The sequence below is a fragment of the Clinocottus analis genome, unplaced genomic scaffold, assembly GCF_023055335.1.
Source record: "Clinocottus analis isolate CAN_PGR_092001 unplaced genomic scaffold, fCliAna1.0.p SCAF_4, whole genome shotgun sequence".
Lineage (NCBI taxonomy): Eukaryota > Metazoa > Chordata > Actinopteri > Perciformes > Cottidae > Clinocottus > Clinocottus analis.
In genome coordinates, this window is record NW_027176153.1 from 1,695,567 (window position 1) to 1,711,518 (window position 15,952).

At 43.5% G+C, this 15,952-nt stretch overlaps 1 protein-coding gene across 1 annotated transcript; it reads right to left on the bottom strand.

The window, feature by feature from the left end:
* Positions 1 to 3,979: 3,979 nt before the first annotated feature.
* LOC137800784 (voltage-gated purine nucleotide uniporter SLC17A9-like) lies at positions 3,980 to 14,994 on the bottom strand. The gene is made up of 13 exons (XM_068598127.1): positions 14,778 to 14,994; positions 13,316 to 13,513; positions 11,887 to 12,026; positions 11,331 to 11,430; positions 10,136 to 10,266; positions 9,940 to 10,036; positions 8,923 to 9,019; positions 7,507 to 7,594; positions 7,391 to 7,425; positions 7,175 to 7,290; positions 5,085 to 5,140; positions 4,959 to 4,988; positions 3,980 to 4,612 (listed from the first exon to the last, which is right to left on the bottom strand). The coding sequence occupies exons 1-13, from the start codon at positions 14,909 to 14,911 to the stop codon at positions 4,434 to 4,436; spliced, it is 1,401 nt and encodes a 466-aa protein (XP_068454228.1). The 5' UTR covers positions 14,912 to 14,994; the 3' UTR covers positions 3,980 to 4,433.
* Positions 14,995 to 15,952: the final 958 nt, after the last annotated feature.

Consider the following 15,952-nt stretch of genomic DNA (forward strand, 5'->3'; position numbering starts at 1 on the left):
ATTCATGAATATAATGTAGAATAAATGCGGTTATGAATGCGTTGTGGACAAACCTCTCTGCATGAGAATAAAAGTCTCCTGGAGAGAAAACGTCCTTTAAAGAGAAGTTTAGTGACTTTACTCACTGATGAAGACTCTGCAGGTGAAGAGGGTGAACACATGACCTCATAGACATCACCATGTCACTTCACCACTTCACCACTCACGTGAAGAGGAGTTATATTACATGTTATGTTTATATATGCAAATGAGGCGTTATCTCACAATTAATTTAGCAGAAATCTACAGACGCAAGCAGACGAAATAGTAAAATAAACACATGAATGTGTGTTTGGATGTTTTCTTTCCTCTCGTCTGAATGAAGATATTATTTATTGTTATTGAAGCTAAAAGAGAAATCTGAAAAACAACCAGAGCAGAAGAATAATGTTTTATCTTTGAGGAGATCCTCCACTGATGGTGCTGTGCTGCCTCCTCATGGCCGACAGAGAACACACACACACACACACACACACACACACACACACACACACACACACACACACACACACACACACACACACACACACACACACAAACAGCGAACCAGTGTTGACAAAATAGACTTCTTTATTCAACGTTAAATATGCTTTTCAACACCACGAGTCTTTGACAGCATCAGCATCCTGCGTCGTGTTTCTCCTGCAGGAACGTGTCGTTTCTATCTTACATATCTTACATGTTATCAAAAAGGATTTGACAGAATAACAGATAGTTTTGCAAGATGTAGTAACAGGAAAAAGAACACACAATGAAGCAGTTGTAAACGATGCAACAATAAGGCTAACATGTAAATCTGGAAGGTGTCGGCAGATTGCATAGCAAAATAACTTATTCTAAATAAATCAGCAGACAAACAATCTCAACACGTTTGATCTATGGACTCATGTCTTTCCTCTGAGAGCAACGTTCTGAATGAACGTTCACATTGTCACCTGACGGAGACGATGAGGGGATTAACAACGAGCGGTTCACAAACAGGACTCCATCCTGACGTCACGTCCAGCCAGAGGGACGCGCCTCAGAAAGAGAACTTTACATGTCAACAACGATGCAACGTCACACGCAAGCCAGACGAAGAAGGCAACAATGTAGCAACAATGTAGCAACAATGTAGCGACGCACAACAACAATCATCTTAACGTTCTCTCGCTGGCACAAAGTAAGCACTGCATGGATTTAAAAAGTAAGCATCGAAGATGAAACATTATTGCTACAAAACCGTTGCATAACTTTGCAACAACGTTGCAACATTTATTTGTCAAATTACTCAAACTGTGAACTGTGTCGACCCCAAAGATGTGCGACCCTCCCACCTGCAGGGCAACATTCATGGAGTGAACCGGAGAGAAAACATCTTTAAATCTTTCCCCCGACCAGTAAAAGGCTCCAATCACTGCTCACGAGAGGGGAAGCCCCGCCCCCTGTGGCGGTTAAACACCACGCCTGCTTATTTCAGAGAAAACGACCTGGACAGTGGTCAACGACGAGAGATGAACCACGTTGCATTTCATTTGTTCCACGAACATTTAACTCCCGCCAGAAACAAACAGATATTTATTTCCCAAATAAGGGACCGCGCTCTCTAGCCCCGCCCCAAATATAGACTCCTCCTCCTGTCCAGCGCGTCGCTGACAACGATGTTGACATGTCTAGATGTTTACATGTTGACATGTCTAGATGTTTACATGTTGACATGTCTAGATGTTTACATGTTGACATGTCTAGATGTTGACATGTCTAGATGTTTACATGTCTAGATGTTTACATGTTGACATGTCTAGATGTTTACATGTCTAGATGTTTACATGTTGACATGTCTAGATGTTTACATGTCTAGATGTTTACATGTTGACATGTCTAGATGTTTACATGTCTAGATGTTTACATGTTGACATGTCTAGATGTTTACATGTTGACATGTCTAGATGTTGACATGTCTAGATGTTTACATGTTGACATGTCTAGATGTTGACATGTCTAGATGTTTACATGTCTACATGTTGACATGTCCAGATGTTTACATGTTGACATGTCTAGATGTTTACATGTTGACATGTCTAGATGTTTACATGTTGACATGTCCAGATGTTTACATGTTGACATGTCCAGATGTTTACCTGTTGACATGTCTAGATGTTTACATGTTGACATGTCCAGATGTTTACATGTTGACATGTCTAGATGTTTACATGTCTAGATGTTTACATGTTGACATGTCTAGATGTTTACATGTTGACATGTCTAGATGTTTACATGTTGACATGTCCAGATGTTTACATGTTGACATGTCTAGATGTTTACATGTCTAGATGTTTACATGTCTAGATGTTTACATGTTGACATGTCTAGATGTTTACATGTTGACATGTCTAGATGTTTACATGTTGACATGTCTAGATGTTGACATGTCTAGATGTTTACATGTTGACATGTCTAGATGTTGACATGTCTAGATGTTTACATGTTGACATGTCTAGATGTTGACATGTCTAGATGTTTACATGTTGACATGTCTAGATGTTTACATGTTGACATGTCTAGATGTTTACATGTTGACATGTTAAGTCAGAGATGCAGTTTTCACGACAGTGATGCTGTGGACACACTGGAGGTTGTAAAAGTGAGGAAACTAGTTATTATTCTGATTATTATACTGCAACACACTGTTAATAAATTACTCTGATTTTCAGTCATTTTAACTAATATATATATTTATTTATTTATCCTTTTTTCATCTTAAAATATTCATAAAAAAAGAAATCAAGCCATATAAATATACTCTACTAACAGTTCAGTGAGGTATTTATATTTCATGTGATGGCATTGAAATGAACTAAAACAATGAATTACCTTTGGTCTTCCAACTCAAAACATGCCCCCCCCCCCACCCACACCCACACACACACACACACACACACACACACACACACACACACCATCAAGATGAGGTGGTATCCATGGCGATGTGGACCACAGCAGGTAAATGGTAAAGGGCATCAGAGCGCTGCCGAGTAATTAGCGTCTGGTTAATGAGGTGTCACTCAAGACGGAGATGAAGGGGGGGGAGAGGGAATACTAATAAAAGACTTGAGGTGCGCGAGGCCGGACTAAGAACATACACACACACACACACACACACACACACACACACACACACACGTGTCAGAGAGCTCCACATCCGACCGCTAATATGCGCGGGCGACAATCTCTGTGGCTTCCCTCGTCCTACGCAACACGTTCTGTAACACACGACGAGCTTACGCCGTTAGCTAGTTAACGCCTTTAACGCTTTTGACGCCTTTAAGGCCTTTAACGCCTTTAACGCTTTTAACAGCGTTAGCCAGGCATATTAAACAGCTATGTCAACACGCCGTTAGCTAGATAACGCTGTTTGCTAGTTAACGCCTTTAACGCTTTTAACGCCTTTAAGGTCTTTAAGGCCTTTAAGGCCTTTAACGCTTTTAACGCTTTTAACGGCGTTAGCCAGGCCCATTAAACAGCTGTGTCAACACGCCGTTAGCTAGTTAACGGTGTTAGCTAGTTAACGCCTTTAGCGAGGCCTTTTAAACGGCCGTTAAAAAGCCTCGCTAACGGTGTTCTTCCCTTGAGGAGGATGGAGGAAATATTTGGGCCGCTGCGCTTCCGTAATGGCGCCGGCGGTCGAAGAATTGTCAGCCTCACGCCGGCCGCTGCGTCCACAACACGCCCGGCGGCTCTAGATGTGGACGTTATGGTGGCGCCCGGCAGCTCTAGATGTGGACGTCATGGTGGCGCCCGGCCGCTCTAGACGTGGATGTTGTGGTGGCGCCCGGCAGCTCTAGATGTGGATGTTGTGGCGGCGCCCGGCCGCTCTAGATGTGGATGTTGTGGTGGTGCCCGGCCGCTCTAGATGTGGAGGTTGTGGTGGCGTCCGGCAGCTCTAGATGTGGACGTTATGGTGGCGCCCGGCGGCTCTAGATGTGGACATTATGGTGGCGCCCGACAGCTCTAGATGTGGACGTCATGGTGGCGCCCGGCCGCTCTAGACGTGGATGTTGTGGTGGCGCCCGGCAGCTCTAGATGTATACGTTATGGTGGCGCCTCGCGGCTCTAGATGTGGATATTGTGGCGGTGCCCGTCCTCTTAAGTAGGGATGTTGTGGTGGCGCCCGGCCGCTCTAGATGTGGATGTTGTGGTGGCGCCCGGCGGCTCTAGATGTGGACGTTATGGTGGCGCCCGGCGGCTCTAGATGTGGATGTTGTGGTGGCGCCCGGCCGCTCTAGTAGGGATGTTGTGGTGGCGCCTGGCCGCTCTAGTAGGGATGTTGTGGTGGCGCCCGGCAGCTCTAGATGTGGATGTTGTGGTGGCGCCCGGCCGCTCTAGTAGGGATGTTATGGTGGCGCCCGGCCGCTCTAGATGTGGATGTTGTGGTGGCGCGCCTTGCTGGGCTCGATGTCGACCCGGCGGGCCTCGGCGAAGGCCAGGAAGGTGCAGAGGCCCAGCAGGTTGACGGCGGTGATGAGGGCGAACACGGACGTCCAGGAGCCGGTGGTCTCGATGAGGTAGCCCGAGAAGTACACCAGCAGGACCCCTGCACAGGAAACACACACACCGTCACCACCAGCTGCACAATAACACAAGCAGTCAAACAAAGCACAGCGATGAGGTCCACGCGGTGGTTCAGGTGGAGTGTTTGTGCCGGCCCGCTCCACATCCCTCACAGGACCGCGAGCTGTCGTCCTCTCTGTATTATTCATCTGACACAAACCCCATCACGCTCCCTTGATGAAATATGCATGTTCATGTGCTCACAGGACTGACAGGAGACGCGCCGGCTCTAAAGTTTGGGTGAATGCCGTCGCTCAACGGGTCGGTGTCATGGAGGAACTGCGGGTGAAACATTCATCACAGGTGTTTCTGCTCGCGGGGAAACTCACCTGAGAACGCGCCGCATGTGTTCATGACACCTGCAGAAGAGACGCACACCCGTCACATGCACATCCCTTTCATCAGCCTAATGCAACATTTGTGGAAATGTTTTATTAAATTGATTTTTTACTCACCAAATAAAGATCCGGCACAGGAAGGAGCAAGATCCTGAACATTCACAGACACACCGCTGTAGCAGAAAGATGAGACATATTCATTTATTTATTATTGATTTATTCAGCCATTTAAGGAGCTGAACTGACCAACACACTTAATAAACAATTAAATTATATATGTATATATATATATATATATATATATATATATATATATATATATATATATATATATATATATATATATATATATACAAACATCTACTCAAAACAATATATATATAGTAAACAAAAATTAATTGAATTAAAATTAAGTCAAAAACTTAATTACATACAATAAATAAAATAAATAGAAATAAATTACATTAAATAAAATTAATTAATTAATGAATTAAATTAATGAAATAAATAAAATTAATAAATTAAATAGATAAATAAATTAAATGAATACAATACATACAATAAATACATAAATACCATATATATATATATATAAATAAATAAATATATATATATATATAAATAAATATATATATATATATATATAAATAAATATATATATATATATATATATATAAATATATATATATATATATAAATAAATATATATATATATAAATAAATATATATATATATATATATATAAATAAATATATATATATATAAATAAATATATATATATATATATATATATATAAATATATATATATATATATATATATATAAATAAATATATATATATATATATATATATATAAATATATATATATATATATATAAATAAATATATATATATATATATATATATATAAATATATATATATATATATATATATATATATATATATATATATATATATATATATATATATATATATATATATATATATATATATCAGAAGATGAAGTGGTGTGTTCAGAGAGGTTTGGTGTTCAGTACTTTCTGAAGGTCTCTTTGGTCTTAAAAAGACTCTGTATTGTATTTACAGACCACAACACTTGTTTTCCTGTGCATTGTGGGATATATTTGTCAATATTGTTACTGAGATTGCTCATAGAAAACAAAAAGGAAAATTTCCTTTTCATCTCTGGCACCTTTTGATCATCGTATCAGGACATTCTTGTCAATAAAAAGGTGAATTGTTTGTTTTCTGCGGTCGTTTTTTAAATTGTGTTCATCGTTTGTTGCGCATGACATCATCATAAGAGTCACGCGGTGAGGCTCCACCGCTCAACGCGCCGGTCTGGAAACACTCTCAGTGGTCTGGGTGATGACGTGGTCTCGGTCTCGGTGGTCTGAGTCTACAACTCTACATCCTGCTGCCTGCAGGCAGACTGCATCTGGATGGTTTCTGTATTTCAATGCAGGAAAAGCATTTAGAGCTCATTTAGCGTCACTGTGGACCTGGAGGCAGCCAACAAATGTAAAAAAAATCTACATTTGTGAGCGACATTTTGGAGTTAACCGTATGAGTTTTAAAAAAAAATGTTTTCTTAATTATCTCCGCAACCAAAAGGTTGTTTAACTTCATTTGAATTGCTACAATAGTGTAACCTTTGTGAGAAGACATCTGCTGAAAACAATAACAACAAGTAACCGTTAAGTTTAATTGATTACGTAGACTTGCTGCGGCGATTGTAACGTTTCACTAAAAACACCTGAACTCCCGAACCTTTCGGTTCCCAGCATGCCCAAATGGGCTAATAGTTTCCCATAAAATACGTAATTTTTTAATTTTTGAACCGAAAGACACAGTTTTTTTGGACTGTACCTCCTTCCCGACATGCCGAGGCTTTGTTTCATTTTAGATTCCTGATTCTTTAGGTTTCCTAATCTTTCCCATAAAGATGTTCATAGTTACGATCAAGATATCAAATAAAAGTGATTCTTTTGAAAATATAAATTTTATTCCCAAGAAAATTCTGAAAAAGTAATAAAACTCATTTGGTGTTCCTACGACGACAGACTCTATTGATCGATGTATTTCTGTCGAGCTTAATAGAAATACAACTTTTGAGCTTTTTCAGACGTCAGAATAGCGACTAATCTCCGGCGTTGGAGGCGATGACAAACGGGTTGGACTGAGGGCCCTTCCAGGGGCCGGTACCTGTGGCTGAAGGTGGTGAAGCCCATGGTGGCGGACACGAAGGCCACGGCCCAGGAGAAGCTGTTGCTGCCGCACAGCAGCAGGGTGAACACGCTGGACACGCCCATGGAGAAGAACTGACACAAGGAGAGGAAGACACACCGTTAATAATTCATTCTGCTCAAACGCGCTTTCACAGAGGTCACGGGGTGCTAGGTCGTCCATCAGGTATTTTACCTGCATCAACTTCCTCACCGAGGCCGTGTCGTAGCCTGTAGGAATCAAGAAGCTCCATTAATCAGCTGCTTTGGCGTTTGAATATGAAACTGATATCTGCCGGTCGGTCGCTGCACCTTGACTGATGAGGTGGTCGGAGAGGCCGCCGCTGAACAGCGAGGACGGGATGGCCACCAGCCAGGGGACCACGTTGAACACCCAGCCCTGCAGGGACGACACGGTGAGCCGGAGCGAGGGACCCGGACCCGGGAACAGCAGGGCGACGTCGCGCAACCCTCGTTTCGTTACCCGTTTTACCCCGAAAAGGTCCGGCGACACGCGTACGCTGTACGTCAGGTCTAGATTAGTACCCGTTAGCTAACGCGCTAACGTGAACCGCTACTTTAGCTCGGGGTCACGTGAAAAAACTAAATGTCATAGTTATGAGATAAAAGGGCATAAATATGAGATAAAAAAAGTCATTATGGGATAAAAAGTCATTATTATGAGATAAAAAGTCATTATTATGAAATAAAAAGTCATAATTATGAGATAAAAAAGTCAGTATGAGATAAAAAGTCATAATTATGAGATAAAAAGTCATTATTATGAAATAAAAAGTCATAATTATGAGATAAAAAAGTCATTATGAGATAAAAAGTCATAATTATGAGATAAAAAGTCATAATTATGAGATTAAAAAGTCATTATGAGATAAAAAGTCATAATTATGAGATTAAAAAAAGTCATAATTATGAGATAAAAAGTCATAATTATGAGATTAAAAAAAGTCATTATGAGATAAAAAGTCATAATTATGAGATAAAAAGTCATTATTATGAGATAAAAAGTCATAATTATGAGATAAAAAGTCATTATTATGAGATAAAAGTCATTATGAGATATAAAAAAAAAAGAAGTCATAATTATGAGATAAAAAAAGTCATTATGAGATAAAAAAAAATCATTATTATGAGATAAAAAAAAGTTATGAGATAAAAAAATCATTATTATGAGATAAAAAAGTCATTATGAGATAAAAAAAGTCATAATTATGAGATAAAAAGTTATTATGAGATAATAAAGTCAAATAGAGAATTTTTTTAATCTTATAATTATGACTTATCTTTTTTGTGGCAGAAATGGGTTTTATCCAGTGACTCTCTTCATCGTGTAGAGAAGACCATTGGTTCTTAAATGAGGGTTCTAGTCCTCCTGGAGGTACTTGAAGGCCCCCAGGGCGTAGCATGAATTAAAAAACCCTTTAAAAGTATTTTTAAAATACATTTTCAAAAATATAAGTGTTACTTATTAATCTGAATTGTGTATATTTTATATGAAATCACAGTGGAACGCCACTGAAGAAAAGGTTGAGAACCACTAACGGAGACACTCCTGGTTCCCAGACCAGACACCCCAGTGACGTGGACGATCCAGTGACCGGTCACGCAGCGGCACGTCCAAACTAGCGCCCGTTAGCAAACCGGCTAACGTGAAACCGTTAGCTGTTAGCTCGGGGGTTTCACGCGCGCGATCCAGTGGGAACGTGCTACCTTGGCATCGGGGAACGTGTCCTTAAAGAACGTGGGCAGCCATGACAGGAGGGTGAAGAAGGTGCTCGCCGTGCAGAGGTGTGTGACGATCACAGCGCTGTGAGGAAGAAGAGAGAGAGAGAGAGAGAGAGAGAGAGAGAGAGAGAGAGAGAGAGAGAGAGAGAGAGAGAGAGAGAGAGAGAGAGAGAGAGAGGGAGGGAGGGAGGGAGAGAGAGAGAGAGAGAGCTCCATGTAAACATGCTGTTGACGAAGGCAGTGACTCATTTCTTTCTTCTGCTTGTCGTGTTTCACATCTAAAGTTTCCTGGTCTACATCATGAATGTGTGTGTTGAGGGTAAAACACAGTTTTTAACATGTCTTCTATCAGAGTGGAAAGAGAACATCCAAACACACATTCTGGTGTTTATTTTAGTATTTCGTCTGTTTGCGTCTGTAATTTATTTTAATAATTCACTAGAAGTCACTGTGAGATAACGCCTCATTTGCATATATGAAAATAACATGTAATATAACTCCTCATCACGTGAGTGGTGAAGTGGTGAAGGTTCATGGTGATGTCTATGAGGTCATGTGTTCACCCTCTTCACCTGCAGAGTCTTCATCAGTGAGTAAAGTCACTAAACTTCTCTTTAAAGGACGTTTTCTCTCCAGGAGACTTTTATTCTCATGCAGAGAGGTTTGTCCACAACGCATTCATAACCACATTTATACGACATCATATTCATAAATACATATTTTTTTATGGCTTTTAACAATATTTTTTGATTTTGAAGTTAAAAACAATCATTTCACCTGAAGTGTCTCCTCTTAAACGCAAGTAACATGTGATTGAAAGTGTTAATAAGACATAAAACATGTATGTGGTTATAATAATATAATAACATTAACAGACAGTAGAGGCATCTGGATGCTTGCTATTCTAAAATCTGGTACAAATAAAAGCTGGATATTAGCTTCCAGAAACTTCTGGATATATTTGATATATTTCGACACACACTTCCTCCGTCTTTCCCTCACCAGACTGCAGGCTGCTTGAGGAGTCGCAGCCAGTGTCTTTTGGACAGCGAGGCCTGCGAGCCGCCACTTCCCAGTGACTCCAGGGTGATGATGGGTCCTGCAGACGCACAACAACACAAGCACGTGAGCACGTGAGCACGCGACACACACACACACACACACACAAAGCGAAGCAGCAGACGTCGGCGCTCCTCGCCTTCTCCTTTCAGCAGATACTTCCACATGCAGTAGGCCCACAGCACCGAGAGGAGGCCCGACACGTAGAAGACGCTCTGCCAGCCGTACAGGTCCAGCATGAGGGAGCCGGCGCCGCCGATCACCAGAGTGCTGGAGGGGAAAGAGAGGAGCGCGTCACAAGAGGCCACAGGTCAAACTGCTGGTTTGAAGCCTCCAGTTCAACTATTTGGCCGTCGCCATCTTGGATTTTTGCAACCAGTGAAGAAAAGTGATCATATTTGGACTGTGGAGGAGTAACGTTAAGACGTCTTGTATGGGACTCTGGTAGCAGCAGGACCTGTCAATCAACTTATAGCCCCGCCCCTAAAGCGTCCCCTGCTTTATGGTCTGTTTGACGCTAACAAACCATAATGTACTAAATGAACATCGTGCTGTATAGAAGAAGACTAGAAACTAGAGATTGAGACATAAACTCATGTTTACAATGTTTACTGAGGGAATACATCAAGAGAGAAGTAGAGTCACTTATATAGACTTCTATACAACCAGAGGAGTTGCACCCTGGTGGTCAGGAGAGAGAATGCAGCTTTAACACATGACATAGACTTCTATACAACCAGAGGAGTCGCCCCCTGGTGGTCAGGAGAGAGAATGCAGCTTTAACACATGACATAGACTTCTATACAACCAGAGGAGTCGCCCCCTGGTGGTCAGGAGAGAGAATGCAGCTTTAACACATGAAGCATAGACTTCTATACAACCAGAGGAGTCGCCCCTGGTGGTCAGGAGAGAGAATGCAGCTTTAACACATGAAGCTTAGACTTCTATACAACCAGAGGAGTCGCCCCCTGGTGGTCAGGAGAGAGAATGCAGCTTTAACACATGAAGCATAGACTTCTATACAACCAGAGGAGTCGCCCCCTGGTGGTCAGGAGAGAGAACGCAGCTTTAACACATGAAGCATAGACTTCTATACAACCAGAGGAGTCGCCCCCTGGTGGTCAGGAGAGAGAATGCAGCTTTAACACATGAAGCATAGACTTCTATACAACCAGAGGAGCCGCCCCCTGGTGGTCAGGAGAGAGAATGCAGCTTTAACACATGGAGCATAGACTTCTATACAACCAGAGGAGTCGCCCCCTGGTGGTCAGGAGAGAGAATGCAGCTTTAACACATGGAGCATAGACTTCTATACAACCAGAGGAGTGACTCACCCCAGGTAGGAGCCGCTGCCCACGGTGCTCATGAGGAAGCCTCTCTCGCTCTCCACCACCTTCTGAGAGCACAGGCTCGCCAGAGACGGGTAGTGAACCCCTAACAACCAGGACACACAACCACAGAATGGGTTTAATGTTCGGAGACATATTTGAAAAAAGGCAGTAATAAAAAGTAGAATACCAAAACAAACACCTGAGGGGTTACTGTGGAAAAGTGTCGTGAACAACACAGCAAAACACAATTGTTGACAGGTGCTGAGTGACTCGCTGCTCCTGTTGTGTAACAAGATCTTGCAGCTGAGGCAAAGTAAACAGACACGCCCGAGCCGCCACGCCCGCTATTAGTTACTGGACTTGTGACGGATAAACAAAGAGGAAGCAAAGAGGGTAAACAAGTTGTACTGCACACTCGTCATGTGAATGTCATGCAGCGCTTCTGTCGGTGGATTACAAAAATATCCCTAAAGATGTACTTCCAGGACTCGACCGAATGCGACTTCAAGGTGCGTTTCTTTTCTGTCGACTTGTTTCCCGACGCGAGGGTCCGGCTCACCTTGCAACAAGCCCATGAGGAAGCGGGCCAGCGTCATGGAGAAGATGGGCTGGGAGCAGAAGTGGGCCAGGATGGGGGTGAAGGCCGTCATGGCGCCCCAGGCGGCCGCGGACAGCAGCAGCACCTTCTCGCCTCCGACCCTGTGGACACGGACCGCGTTACAGCTTCACCACCTCTGTGAGGACGTCCCGTAACGCTGGAGGAAACATCTGGATGCCTCATGAGACGTATGAGAGATGCATCGTAGCGGCCTTTTGTACCGTGAATAGGAAATAAATATGAATCAAAGAAAAATAAACCAGAAAGGTCAGACGCAGGTACGTCATTCACGCAGCTACAAAGAACGCAGCTCCATGAGGGAGTTCATTGTAACTTAAAACAAACAAACAAACAAAAGAACACAACAACCCCTCGTGCTGCCTCTCCCATCATGAGCTGTTGTTGGTCCTGGTAAAAATAAACAAAGGCTGACCCAGGTGCATGCTGGTCCTTTAAACACCCCAAGTGCCCAATTAACAAACTCATCTAAAGACTAAGTCAACAACTATCCTAATACGTCAACAAAGGCTAACCTGCATAAACAAACAACTATAAGCTTACCACCACCCCCAACACACACACACACACACACACACACACACACACACACACACACACACACACACACACACACTGTGAAGTCATGTCATGACCATATTTGGACATTGCAACAATGTTGCAGCAATGTTGCAGCAATGCTGTAGCAATGTTGCAGCAATGATGCAGCAATGTTAAAGCAATGGTGCAGCAATGTTAAAGCAATGATGCAGCAATGTTGCAGCAATGTTGCAGCAATGTTAAAGCAATGGTGCAGCAATGTTGTAACATTGCATAATGTATAGAGATACAATGAGCAATACTATGGTTATTATTGTTATTATTATTATCATATTTATCATAGCAATATTATTATGATATTTTTGTGCAATACTTTTGTATCTTTTATATTTTGTGCCTCTTTTTTTTTACCGTTTATTGTAATTCTATTTTAGGAGGACGGAGCAGAATAATCTTTCATTGTATAGAACATCTGTCTTCTGTGCTTATGACAATAAAACATGTTAAATCTTGAAGTAGCTCCTTTATTCATCCTCAGGAATCCTTTGTAAACTGTTGCGCAACACTTCTGTGGCGAGCACCTCTGGTCTGCGTGTTGTCGTGATCGTTCCAGAGCTCACGACACGAGCAAACCCTCCAGCTGCGTCACCTCGTCCGCTCTGAACAAACACACACGGTCCCGTTTGCGTCAGCGTGCAAATAACACCCGAGCGGCCTGAAGCTGGACGGGAGCGCTACGAAACCCCAGCGTTCATGAACACACCTGCGAGGACACAAGAGACGACCGTTTGAACCCTGGCCGGCGTCACAAGGGGGCGAGTGCGGCGCTCACCGGTCGCTGACGTAGCCCCCGAACACCTGCGTGAAGCAGTAGCCCCAGAAGAAGCTGCCCAGCACCATGCCGGACTCCCTCTTGCTCCAGCCGAACTGCTGCGCCATGCTGACGGCGCAGATGGGCATGGCCACGCGGGCGCAGTAGAGGAGGCAGGTCCCCAGCAGCAGCACCGCCGTCCAGACCCTCGCCACCGGCCTGGAGGGAGAACACACAAGCAGAACCATGAGAGGAACGTCTTCTCCATAAGGACGTCCAACACGAGGCGAATGAATCCCTACGATGGCCTTGTCCTCGTAGCAGAACCCTGTGAGGGTCCCTCACAGGGTTCTACCTAGCACAGAACGTCGATGGTTGTACCTAGAACCATCTGTGGTTTGATTATACGGAGAATCCTACTACGGTGTGATGGTTCCAGCCAGAACATGTCCACCTTCAAAGCGTGTGCTAACCATAAGCCACCCGGGGGGCTCCACGGAGAACCCTTTTTATATAGCAAGGGGTTTATCTAGAACCCAACCAGGTGTAGAACCCTTTTATATTCCAAGAATGTCATCTAAAAGCCATCCACAGGGTTCTACCCAGAACCCTCCACTGTTCTAAAGGTTTAATCGAGAACGTAACCAGCGGGCTCTAAATAGAAGCAAAGGTTTAATCGAGAACCCATCCACAGGGTTCTACCCAGAACACTTTCATATTCCAAAGGTTTAATCGAGAACCTAACCAGGCGGTTCTACAGAGAACCATATACTATTCCAAAAGTTTAATCTAGAACCCATCCAGAGGGTTCTACCCAGAACACTCTAATTTAGGTTTAATCTAGGGAAGCCTTTAATGTTCCAGAGGTTTAATCTAGAACCCATTCAGAGGGTTCTCCAGAGAACCCTGCTCTATTCAGAGGGTTTTGGGGCCATGTGAGGTCAGATTGTGTCTGTGGCCTTTTAAGGTCTGAACTTCAATCCTTGAAGAACTCTGTTCCGAAAGAGCTTCTTTGGGTAATTTGGGTTCTGGATCTTGCAAAAGAACCTCCTGATGAACAAACCTCTTTTCCTTACGTCAGGTGATTCAGAAGCTCTTTGAGGAGGAGGAACCCGTGTGGAACCTTAACTTGTAAAGGTGTTCCCTCATCGGGGTTAAGGTTATCACGGCGTCATGACGTCATGACAGTATACCATGATATTTCATGACGTATCTGTTGCACTGAGGAAGCCCCCCCTCTTCTACTTCCTCTTATGTCGTGGCACTTTCATCCCTCGCGACCCACGAACAGCGTGACACGTGTCATGTGCACAGAGAGCCGGCGGCCACATTGCGCAATGTCAACATTCACGAGGCGATGAGCAACAAACAAAAAGTATCCTCATTAAAGTCCGCTGGCCGCTCTCGCGTGTAACGTTCACGGGCACCAGGAAGAAGCAGCGCTGTGGAGCGGGCGGCATGTGAAGAAGGTGAAACGCGTTACCTTGACCAGTGGCTGCTGTGGCGTTCAGGGCACTTCGGACACCCGGGGGCTCCCGCCTTGTCGGACGGACGGCTTTCCTTGTGACACACCGAATCTGGAGAGTATTTCTTGACATATTTTGGAAGAACTGCCATTCAACGCGAGTTAACAGCAGCTCCTCTATCTCTCTCTCCTCTCTCTCTCCTCTCTCTTTCTCTCTCTCTCTCTCTCTCTCCTCTCTTTCTCTCCTCTCCCTGTTCTTACTTTCGATCTCTTTCCGGTATATCAAGTCAGTCAAAGTAGGCTCAAAAACAAACAGGAAACCTTCTCATGTCACGTGTCCATATCTTTATATTAAAAAAAAAAAACTCTCTTATGCACAACAAGCAGCGCGACTAGACTGAAGGCGGTGATGAAGATCACGGAACTGAGTCGAGGAGGAGGAGGGTGAGGAGAGGGAGGAGGAAGAGAGGGCAGGAGGAGGAGGGAGCGTGTGTTTTCTCCCCCCGATGCCCCAGGAGGAGTGATCCACGTGTCAGTTCCTCTCTCTCGCGCGCGCGTAGTTCTTTTAGTGATCGGTAGAGTTAATGATCTCCTAAGCCGGCTTCTCTCACCCCCCCACCCATCCCCCCACCTAAAAAAGGAACAAAAAACGCCGGAAGAGACGCTCTCTGACAGGGCAAATACACCCAAACACACACACACACACACACACACACACACACACACACACACACACACACACACACACACACTAGAACGAAGGCAACATTGTCGCCTGCAGGAGCATCGTTGGAGCACCAGGATGTGCCGCTGCCCCACCTGACTGCTCTCTTCCGGATGGAGACAGACGCAGCGACCTCGAGGCGGGTTTTATTATATTATATTATATTTTTAAAATGGGGGAGGGGTCTGTATACATATAAGTTAACGTCCAGCAGTTAAAATCTTACTCAAGTAAAAGTATTATGAACAACGAAGGAAGTGCTCACTTTGCAAAATGTCCCATTTGTGGAAGCAACATGAAGATACTCTATTATAAGTTACATATTTATTACACAGGGGTGGAAGAAGTACTTGAAGATTTTACTAAACATTGCACAAAAAGTAAAGATTGTACTTGAAAAGTTTGATATATGTGTGTGTGTGTGTGCGTGTGTACTTCATAATTGCGTAGTACTTGATTATAGGCACTT